This window comes from Kogia breviceps, chromosome 2 (genome assembly GCF_026419965.1).
Source record: "Kogia breviceps isolate mKogBre1 chromosome 2, mKogBre1 haplotype 1, whole genome shotgun sequence".
Taxonomy (NCBI): Eukaryota; Metazoa; Chordata; class Mammalia; order Artiodactyla; family Physeteridae; genus Kogia; species Kogia breviceps.
Genome location: NC_081311.1, coordinates 61074034 through 61086250, shown reverse-complemented (window position 1 = coordinate 61086250; position 12217 = coordinate 61074034). Strand labels below are relative to the sequence as shown.

At 35.7% G+C, this 12217-nt stretch overlaps 1 protein-coding gene across 3 annotated transcripts in view; it reads left to right on the top strand.

The window, feature by feature from the left end:
- Positions 1-12217, top strand: part of MCU (mitochondrial calcium uniporter) — a 204145-nt gene that overhangs the window by 173599 nt on the left and 18329 nt on the right. For all 3 annotated transcript variants that reach the window (XM_059054251.2, XM_059054253.2, XM_067025420.1), the window contains 2 exons: positions 5324-5494; positions 7065-7169. In XM_059054251.2, the coding sequence (XP_058910234.1) occupies positions 5324-5494; positions 7065-7169 (276 nt within the window). The remainder of the gene's footprint in view (positions 1-5323; positions 5495-7064; positions 7170-12217) is intronic.

The window sequence follows — 12217 nt, the reverse complement described above, 5'->3', positions numbered from 1 at the left end:
TTTGTCTCAGTTATTTAAAAACAGTAACCCCTAAGCACTTTCCTGTGAAACTGATGTATTAGTGAAATCTTCCATACTTTATGTGTTTAAGATTCACAGATTCCTATCTTTTATTTAAATTCACCTCTGTCTATTTCTTGAAATCTGTGTGTGAATATTTTTGCATATATCAATAGAAAGGAGACTGGACTGGGGGGAAGAAAACACCAGATAGACAAGTTAATCACCTAATTTTATGCCCCATCATCACTACTGCTTATAGAACAAATAGGGATATTTATGTTCCTGGCTCTGACTTTACGGAAACAATGGATTACTAAGGATTCTTTTAAAAATGAGAAAGAAAAGGACAAAAATTTCAAGATACTTTAGATATTGAAAACTTTAGGTGGTACATGCTATGTATTAAGCTTATATTACTATTTTTGGCCTCTTTTTCCTTAGGAAACTCAGACTCTCCTTTTGGAAGGAATAAACAGAGATTTCTGACTTTGCTTCTTTTTAGTTTTTATGTAAAAATTCAAATCATGTACCCACAATGGATTAACTGCTGTGGGAATTGCTGTCCTGCTGTCAACAGCTAGAACACCAGACAGAATACATGAAAATACTGTTTCTAAACATTGGACAGTAGGTAAGACAGGACTTTGATCTCTGAAAAAAGAGAAGCAAATGAAATTAACCTTACATTGCTTCAGCTTGCAGCCTGAGGCTTTGGTTAAATTCTAAACCACAAGGCCAGGCTATAACAACTTCCAAGGAAATAGCAATTACCAGAAGCTATAAAATGAATAACTTAGTGCTCACTCAGGGCCAGAAATCATTTGACTTCCCACCAGCTAGAGAGGAGAGACACCACATGAACATTCAGCAGAGACTCCCAGAAGAACCATAACTTGGAAGTGGGGCCAAATTGGCCCTAGAATAAAGGATTTTCTAGATCTATCTTAAAAGACCTGAGAGGATCAAGCTAATATGCAAGCAACTTAACTATACAACAAGATCTGGTATTCAGCAATGTAAAAGTCACAATGTCTAATCTCCCATCAAAAATTACTAGACATGTGAAGAAGCTGCAGGGTGGGGGGGGGGGGGGCAGAATCAGTCAATAGAACCAGACCTACAAATGACAGAAATGAAGGCATTAACAGACAAGGATTTTAAAATAGTTATTATAAATATGACCCTTATATTCAGAGAGAGAGAAGAAAACATAAGCATAATATGAAGAAAAATAGAACAATAAACAAAGGGAACTTCTAGAGGTGAAAAATATATCTGAAATGAAAACCAACATAAATGGAATTAATAGCAGATTAAACACTACAGAGGAAAAGATCAGTGACATTGACATACATAGCAATTAAAACTGTCCAAAATGAATCTGAGAGGGGAAAACTCCTAAAATAATATGAAAACAGTTTTAGTGCCCTGTGTGACAGTACCACATGGTCTAATATAAGTGTAATTGGAATCCCATAAGGAGAGGGGTGGGAGACATAAAAAATATTTGAATAATGGCCAAAATTTTTCCAAATTTGATGAGAATGATGAGCTCACAGAGCTAAGAAATTTAACAATTCCCAAACAGAATAATCATAAAGAAAACCATAGGGCTTCCCTGGTGGCGCAGTGGTTGAGAGTCCGCCTGCTGATGCAGGAGACACAGGTTCGTGCCCCGGTCCGGGAAGGTCCCACATGCAGCAGAGCAGCTGGGCCCGTGAGCCATGGCCGCTGAGCCTGCGCGTCTGGAGCTTGTGCTCCGCAACGGGAGAGCCCACGACAGTGAGAGGCCCGCGTACTGCAAAAAAAAATAAATAAATAAGAAAACCATAGAAAGGAACATAATAATCAGATTGCTGAAAACCAATGATAAAGAGAAAATATTAAAATCAGCCAGAGGGAAAAAGACATATTACATACAAAGGAACAAAGATAAGAATGTACACAAATTTATCATATACTGTGCAAATCAGAAGGCAAGTTCTTTAGAGCACTAAAAGGAAAAAAAAAAGCCAACTTAGAATTTTTTACATAGCAAAAATGTCTTTCAAAATTGAAGATGAAATAAAGACTTTTTCTCACTTTACCAAAACTGAGAGAATTTATTGTCAACATATCTGCACAACAAGGAATGTTTAAGGAAGCTCTTGAGACAAAAGGAAAATGATACCAAATGGAAATGTGGATCTATACCAGAAACAGTGAGGAACACCAGAGGGTAAATATGTGTATAATATAAAAGACATTTTTCTCATTTTAAAATTTCTTTAAAGTATAATCAGTTATCAAAGTAAAAATAATATATTGTGTGGTTTATAACATGTAGAAATAAAATATAGAACAATACAGGGGGAATGGAAGTATATTGTTGTAAGGTTCTCTACACTATACCTAAAGTGGTATGATATTACTTGAAGGTTAACTGTGATAAGTTAAAGATGTATATTATAAACCCTTGAGTAGGGTTCAGCAAACCCAATAGAACAAGTCCAGTGCACTCCTTATTTTTGTAAATAAAGTTTGTTGAAACACAGCCATGCATATTTGTTTACATATTGCCTAGGGCTGCTTTTGCACCACAGTGCAGAGTCTAAAGTTGCAGCAGAGATCTTATGGCCTACAAAGCCTAAAGTATTTAATGTCTGTCTACCCCTTTACAGAAAAAGTTTGGCAATACCTGCTATAGAGTAACCCCAAAACATGAAAAGGTACAGTTAATAAGCCAGTAGTAGAGGTTAAATATAATAAAAAAATACTCAGTTAATCTAAAAGAGGGCATGAATTGAAGAAAAGTGGAAGAAAGAGTTGAGTGAAGAAAAGTAGCAAGATGGCAGACATACACAACTATATTTATAATTTATTAAATGCTAATTATATATACACTTTAATTAAAAGACAGAGATTGTCAAATTGGATAAAATAGGAAGACTCAACCATATGCTGCCTGCAGGAAACCCACTTGAAATATAAAGACGTGGGTAGGTTAAACATAAAAGGATGAGAAGAGGTATACCATATGTCCACACAAAGACTTGTGAGTAAATAATCATAAAAGGTTTATTCATAGTTGTCCAAAACTGGAAACAATCCACATGTCAATCAACAGGTGAATGGTTGAACAAATTGTGGTGTATCCACAATTTTAAATGCTACTCAGGAATAAAAACAAATTAACTACTAGTGCATGCAGCAACACTGGTGAATCTCAGAATCATGCTGAAAGAAAGAAGCCAGATACCAAAGAGTACATGCTGTATGATTCCAGTAGTATAAAACTCTAGAAAAACTAAATATAATCTGTGGTGAAAAAATCCAATCAGTAGTTGCCCAGGGGTTAACTTGAATCGGGATCAAGAGAATTTGGTGGGGGGGGGCTAATGGAAATGTTCTTTATCTTGGTTATTATGTCAAAATTCATCAAATGCTCATTTTAAATGAGTGTATACTGTTATTTATAAACTATGCTTCAATAAGGGTTACTTCTAAAATTTAAGTCACGAAACAATGTAGTGTGAGGCTTTTGTATTCATTGTAGGCATTATAATTTACTAGACCAGGTGAGGAAATAAGATGTAAATGACTACAACTATCAAAAGTTTGATGCATTTAGAATCTCCAGAACATTATTCTATGTACATTTCCTCTCGGCTCTTCAATTTTGAGGGATACGAATCCTTAAAAACTTTATATAGAGTGTATCTTTTGATTCTTAAAAAAAGCTAATAAAAAACATTATCAGGGACTTCCCTGGTGGCGCAGTGGTTAAGAGTCTGCCTGCCAACGCAGGGGACAAGGGTTCGAGCCCTGGTCCAGGAAGATCCCACATGCCGCAGAGCAACCAAGCCTGTGTGCCACAACTACTGAGCCTGCACTCTAGAGCCCACGAGCCACAACTACTGAAGCCCGGGCGCCTAGAGCCTGTGCTCCACAACAAGAGAAGCCACCACAATGAGCAGCCTGCACATCGCAACGAAGAGTAGCCCCTGCTTGCTGCAGCTAGAGAAAGCCCGCGTGCTGCAAGGAAGACCCAATGCAGCCAAAAATTAATTAATTGATTTTAAGGATATTTTTTAAAAAGAAACATCACTCATCGTAAAGCAGTATGCTAAGTGGGTTTTAAAAATTAATTTATTTATTACTTTTGGCTGGATTCCATACCAGATTTGATTCCAAACCCTGTTTTCCTTTCACAGACTAGTGATAAATTATCATCTTTATTAATTTTTTTAAAATATTTATTCATTTATTTGGTTGCACCAGGTCTCAGTTGTGGCAGGTGGGCTCCTTAATTGCAGCACGTGGGCTCCTTATTTGTGGCATGTGAACTCTTAGTTGCAGCATGCATGTGGGATCTAGCTCCCTGACCGGGGATTGAACCCAGGCCCCCTGCATTGGGAGCATGAAGTCTTACCCACTGTGCCATCAGGGAAATCCCTAAATTATCATCTTTAAATGCTTGGTTGCTTGTGTAAAAATTCTGGTTCAAAATTTATTTATTAAAAGATTCATTTGAAAATTATTTTGAAAGAGTTATTCTGACATTTGTTTTAGGGACTAACGTTCTATAAATCAAGACTGTTAAGGAACAAGATAAGGAAATAAGGAATTCTGTGCTGTTCTGTTATAGAAAATCCTTTTAGTTGTGTAGCTTATGATAATGGTTCCCTTAATAATGTTTTCTAGTAAATCCCAAAAGTTGAGCTTTGGCCTCTTGCTAACCTCAGGAAAATGTTCAAGAGAACTTAAAAGGAGTTGTTTTTTATTATATCATAATATGTCCAAATTGTATAAGAGAATGCTTACTTATCAAGCACCTTGGATATAATATTATATGTACTACAGAAATATGAGTTGATTGTCCTGGAGTAAGTCTCACTTATTAGTGTACTTCACATGTCATTCCCCACAGATTCTTAAAAAAGCTCTGACTCCCAAGAGCCACCTCCTACAGGGTATAGAATTTGGCCCAGCAATCTCTGGCTACTTAATAAAATTTTACTAAATGGATTCAGGGTTTGTATTCACCAATACCAAGAACTTTACCTTAAATTCCTGGGAAAGCCTCTCCTTGACCCACTTAAAAGATAATCCTTTGCATATTTTCTTTTTTCTGCAAAGTGAATTGTGAGATAGGTATGATCTTCCATAAGCCATTTCCTGGAATAACCTTCAACTAAAGCTAAAGGGCATATTCTTGAACCTTAGAAAACATTTTAAGCCACACTAGTAATAATAAACCCCCATTTAAGAAGATTAATAATGTTGCTTTAACTTATAATGAAATCTAATTATCATATGGTTATGGGTCTTTTTCATTCAGATGTGACAGTGGTGTATCAAAATGGGTTACCTGTGATATCTGTGAGGCTACCATCCCGGCGTGAACGCTGCCAGTTCACACTCAAACCTATCTCAGACTCTGTTGGTGTGTTTTTACGACAACTACAAGAAGAGGATCGGGGAATTGACAGAGTTGCAATCTATTCACCAGGTATAGTCACCTTCATTATTTTTTAAAAAATTATTTTTATTGGAGCCTAGTTGCTTTACAATGTTGTGTTAGTTTCTTAGGTTCTTTTCCCACATAGGCCATTAAATAGACATTTCACCAAGGAAGACATACAGATGGCCAAGAGGCACATGAAAAGATGCTCGACATCACTAATCATTAGAGAAATGCAAGTCAAAACTACAATGAGGTATCACCTCACGCCAGTCAGAATGGCCATTATCAAAAAATCAAGAAACAATAAATGCTGGAGAGGGTGTGGAGAAAAGGGAGCCCTCCCACGCTGTTGGTGGGAATATAAATTGATACAGCCACTATGGAGAACAGTATGGAGGTTCCTTAAAAAACTAAAAATAGAACTACCATACCACTCAGCAATCCCACTACTGAGCATACACCTTCATTATTAATTCCCACCCACCCATCATTTCACTCCAATCTGTTTTTACACACACACACACACACACACACACACACACACACACACACACACACACCACTGCAAAAGAATCCCATGCTCTTAACTTTAGGACACAATCTTTTGCTTAGCAAATGTCAAGAGAGACAGTGATTTCTCTCCCAATTTTCAGAATATGATTGCTCAGTTTTAGCAAGGGTATATACACAGGGATCTCATTCAAAAGCACCTCACATATAATGCCATGGGCAAAGATGAACCATCAATCACATTTATACTTTTGAGACCTTTTGTCATTGCCTTAGGTGTAGAATAAACTTTTCTAGTAGTTGAGCCATCATCTCTGAAGATATGAAATATTAGGCCTTCTTTTTAAATCTTCTTAGGTCTTTCACATAAATGTTTACAAAATAAAGACATATGGTTTGAAAATAATATAAAATAAGGTACTAAAAATTCCCATTTGACATGATACCCATTTTATTTATTTATTTTTTAAGTGCCTTACATTTTTCCCACTTTCACTTTGAAAAATTTTAAACCTACAGAAAACGTAAAAGCCTAGTACAGTAAGTACCTATTTCCCTTGGATTTACTCAGTTGTTGCTAATTTGCCACATTTCTGTAGTTTAAATATTTTAAATATTCTTAATTATCAACTCATCTTGTAATATAATTAATAGATCAGCTTGGTATACTTTGCTAACCCTAGCATCTGCCCCTACTGGATTATTGTCAACTAATCATTAACTATACTGCAAAGTACCATATATTAGAAAACATTGGGTGTTTTACTCAACCAACTTCCATCATAGACATCCATGCACCTCTCCCAGTGACCTTAGATTTCCAGCTGACACCTGTACTTCTATGTAATTATTTCACTTGTTCATAAAGTTCTTCCAGAAAAACACGTTGTTAAATCTTCACCAAGAAGATTGCCACGAAAACAAAAAGCCTCAGATAGTATAAGCTTTCTTTAGCATAGAACTTAGGGATAAGGCAAAAAGTTAACTGAAATTTAAACGAGAAGACATAATTTTAAAATCTATTTTGAGGATTGCTTTTTTCCTGACCATTCTTGAATAATTATGGACATATGACCTTAAAATTTTCACATTTAAATTTTCACAGATGGCGTTCGAGTTGCTGCCTCAACAGGGATAGACCTTCTCCTCCTTGACGACTTTAAACTGGTCATTAATGACTTAACGTATCATGTACGACCACCAAAGAGAGGTAACAAGTAACCTTGATAAGGTCAGAGAAATGTGAGAATGGCTTTTGGAAAGAACTTTTTTTCCCCTGGGTAAACTTGAGAAACAGACAGTATTCAAAGAGCAGTCAAAGTTTTACATATAGGTAGCACTTCGCTAGTACACTGACTAAAACATAGACACCAGAATGCTTTATTATCAGCTCTTGTCACTGTTTCACATAAATGAGTGTTCTACATAACTTAAACTCCTTCCTTCCATAAAAGCTAAAAGTCATATTATTTTAATAACGTTATTGGGGGAATCTTTTTTAAAAATTATGGAATTCCCTGTCCTCTTAAACATTTGTAACAGGAATTAACCCCTTTTTTTGATGGCTCAAGATTAGCAGTTTGAAAGTCAATTATTGTACAATAATAGTCCTTGGGAACTTCGGACAAGAATATGCTTTTATATGAAAAAATGGGATATTTGCCTCCGGTGCCAAAAAACTCAGTAATATTTTCATGAACTACTTTTAAAAACCAAAGTTAATGCAAAAAATCCATGATAAACAAAATATCAAAAATTTAAATAAAGACAAAGTTAGTTTTACTGATTTTTCTTTTCACCCCACACTCTGATATGGCTTTACACAGTACTGATGCTATTAAATAGCTGTCTAAAATAACATTTTGAAGTGTGTCTCTTTTGGTCATCTTTCTCTCTTTGCCCTTGATGTTCATTGTCACTCACTGCTGTCGTTAATTCCCCTTCCACCACCACCACCCCCTCCATCAGCTTCCTAGGACATTTGTTATTTTCCATTCTGCTTTTGAGAATTGTGTCTAATGTAGAAAAAGTTCTAAGTAAAAGCCTAAGTATTGAATGCCTCCAAAATCTGGTCCACATCTACCTTTAAAGTTTTTCTCTTTTCCTCTTAAAGGATGCCTACTTTTCCTCCACGCTCTAGTTCCTTTGCTCTTTCCTTTGCCATCTCAGTGTTTTCTCACCTTTCCTCTAAGATGCCTTTTTCTTTTCTTCCTAACCTCCTATTTCCTCAGGTCAAAATCATCAATGTCAGCTCTTCCATGAAGCCTTTCATGATCCCATTCTATCTTTGTCTTACTCCCAGCCAACCAGAAGTGATTATTCATTCTCTTCTCTGAATTCTTCATTCCTTTTCTTTTCAAATGATCAGGGGGAAGGCACTGTGATTTTTGTATACCCCATTGACTTAGGTAGTCATCCTATATTGAGCAAGTTAAATGAGTTAATCCTTTAAATAGTAAGACATTACTGAATCAGATTTTATTAAGTTGCAATAATTGAACATGTAGACCAAGGATTGTTAGCTATATATTAGCTATACTAATATGTTTTTCTTTATTCCCTGATTCTTGGACTAGATGTTCTCTGTAAAATAACAGAAGTACAGGCCTTATTTTACTCAGTTTTTGTTGTTGTCCTTTAAATTTGCTCTTTATTTTTTTCTGGCTTTATTGACATATAATTGACATATAACACTGTGTAGTTTAAAGTATACAGCGTGATGATTTGATACACTTATATGTTGAGAAATGATTACCACAACAGGATTAGTTAATACCTCCATCATCTCACATAATTACCATTTCTTTTTGATGAGAGCACTTGAGGTCTACTTTCTTAGCCACTTTTAAGTATACATTACAGTTTTGTTAACTATAGTCACCATGCTGTACATTAGATCCCCAGAACTTATTCATCTTATAATTGGAAAATTGGTGCCCTTTGACCAACATAGAACTACTGTATGATCCAGCAATTCCACTTTGGTGTATATATCCAAAGGAAATGAAATCAGAATCTCAAAGAGATATCTACACTCCCATGTTCATTGCAGCATTATTCACAATAGCTGAGCTATGGAAACAACCTAAGTGTCCATCTACAGATGAATGGATATAGAAGATGTAGTGTCTCTGTGTGTGTGTGTGTGTGTGTGTGTGTGTGTGTGTGTGTGTGTGTGTATCTAAAATATTATTCAGTCATGAGAGAGAAGGAAACCCTGCCATTTGCAACAACATGGATAGACCTTAAGGGCATTATATTCAATTTTTGTGTGTGTATGTGAATTTCCTAGAGAGTTCATTCTATTTTGATTTTCTACTGCATTAGTAAAATATTAAAAGTTGACTAATATATTCTTATATAAAGTATAACAATCAGGAAAATAAAGATTTATGTTGTCAAAAACTAGAGGTATTTTAATCAATGAATAATTCCATCCATCTTGTCTAATACTGTGTTTTTAAAAGAGAAATGAAAGTTTTAATTTTTTAAATAGGGCTGTTCTCAAATTGAATAAGGAAAGTAAAGGTAGAAACTGAAAAGGGGAGAAACTATATTTGCTTCTCTGGTAATCAGTTTGGCAGCCTTACAGCTCTTTGTTTTATCTGTATCTCAGAACTGTGGGATATCTATCCACCTTCCCTAGAAGTCAATTAGAATGTGAAGTTTGCAAGGGTCAGAAGTCTATAATTCATGGGATAATTGTAATTTGAAGTATGAAATTTGGTAAGCTCAATAGTAGCATTAGTATAAAACTTTAAAAGACCATTTTAATATTTAAATTTAGACATCAAATCTCTCTCAGCTCTGTTTTATTAGTCAGTGAGCGATTATGTCATTATATACTTTTTTCACAAAGCTTAAATAATACTGTTTTAAGTTTATAAACACTTTTCCCTCAATTTTTAAAACATAGTAAAAAAAAACCTTTTTTTCTTTTGAAATAAACATAAGATAGGTTTTCATTTTGTTTCCATCATATTATCTTCCTCCAAGTCACCACTGTTTGTCAGCTGCAGTGAGTAAGAGAACAGTTGAATTTCTGTATTTGAGAGGGATGCCGATCATACAGATGAGTAAACATATTGCTCTTCCCCACATTGTAACTGTTTTTAGTGAAAAAGCTAAATGGAGAAAAGAAGTTGAAGGCACTAGGGTTTGGGTATTAGATAATGAGAAGAACACTAGGATTTTATATATACATGGAGCAGATGGAACAAATATACTTTATCTAATAAAAGTTATAATAGTTAATGAAGGAAAACTTTTCCAGAATAGTTTTTTAAGTTTTGACACAGTTTTTTTCTACTCATTGCTTATGCCCCTTTAATTTTCGCTTTTCTCTCCTATTTTTCTTTTCCCTGTGCATGGATAGCACTTTAGAGCTAAAAATGCTCTATGAATGTTGTGCACCAGTAAACCTTAACTTCACATACTTTACCAGGCACTGAGGCTAGAGGGCTTATTCATATAGGAGCTAATGTTGCCGTGTTTGATGTTTATGTGGGATTAGCAGTCATAGGTATTACGAATACCTAAGTACTGACAACCCTTGTACCTAATGCCAAAATTGGAGGGAAGAGGCAGGAAAAAACTGAAATGGAACAAGGGGGCAGGTCATAGCAGCAAGGCTAGTTGCAAGTTCCATTGCATTCTTTTGGTTACCAAGGCTGTATATGGCTGGATTCCCCTGTGACCACTGGTTGTTGAAAGTTTTTGTGCTAAGGAGACTCATCTTGATTGGCAACACTAAGCCCTTTCCCCCATTTATCCATCCAAAGGATATTGGAGACCTTGCTTCTCTACTAATAATGTAAGTAATTGAGAGAAAGTGTTGAACAGGCAAACCAAATACCAACTATAATTAATATCTTATCAGAGACTCAGATAGCCAGAATCCTTCCCAAACCATTATAGTAGCTGAAAAGACTTTTTAATCCCCATTATTTTTGCACATCTCCCTGTCTTTGTGTATCTTAATTATCCTGGCACTGATGGCATGTGCGGAAACATTAATAAACATCTTAATTGCATTTTTAGTGAAGCATACACGGATCATCCAGAAGTGTTTTTGTTAAGCCATTAACAGATTTACCTTCTCTCTTCCTATAATTTCATCTCCAGATAGGTGGGCAGATTTTTCAGGGTCAAGGGTTTGAGGTTGTTGTTTTCCTCCACCATGACAATACCTTGGAAGCATATTCTTCCTGTCAAGAAAATCTAACAAAATAAAGCTAAGTCTCTTGAGTTTGCCAGGGCTTTACTGATCAGAAAGATAACAACTCTTTGTTCAGCCAGGTCTAGAATTGGACATCTGTGAGATTGATCTCCTATGAATTATCATTTTATAGTCTTTTCATTGCTGTTTAAAGGTATGTTGTAGCACATTAAATTTTATTTGTTTTGAATGATAATGCATTCACAATGTTCAACTCCTAAAGTCAAAGAATATATGCGAAAAGGTTTTCTCATCCCTGTTTCACAGCCACCCCTTTCTCCTCTTACCAGCAAGCATTGTTCTTAGTTTCTTGTTTCCTATCAGAGAGTCAGTGCATTCATAAGCAAGTGTGAATGCATAATCTCTTTTCCCTTTTCATGCAGATAATAGCATATCATACATATACTGTTCATGTTGGTCAGGGTTCAATTGGGGAAGCAGAAGCATGTGAATAAAATGGAATAAAAGATTTATTATAGGAATGAGACTTTGTACAGTTGTAGATGAAGGTAAAGAAGTAAGAGTCTGTAAAGGGGAGCTTGGAAGATCAGAGAAAAGTTACTAATTTTGAAGTGATGGCACTTGTGAACAAATCAAAGCTTGTCAGGGAACCTGGAAATTCAAGTGCGTCCAACTACTAGGATAAGAAGAATTAGCAAAGGAGGGCTGGTAGAGAGATCCCTAGTACAATGTTACCAAATAGAACTTTCTGTGACAATGAAAATGTTCCATTTCTGCACTGTCCAATATGGTAGCCATCAGTCACATGTGCCTATTGAGCACTTGAAATGTGGCTAGTATGGCTGAAAAACTGAATTTTTAATTTTATTTCATTTTAATTAATTTAAATTTAAATAGCCACACACGGCAAGCAGTTACTGTTTTGGACAGCACAGCTCTAGAAAGCTGCATCTGGCTGTGGGCGTGGATTTGCTGTTAATCATCAGAGGTGGCAGTTGAGAAAAAAGAGCTGGATGCAGAGCCAGGGAGAGCAGGCACACACTGGCATCTCCAGGCACCTCTGCATCTGTCTCTAGCTA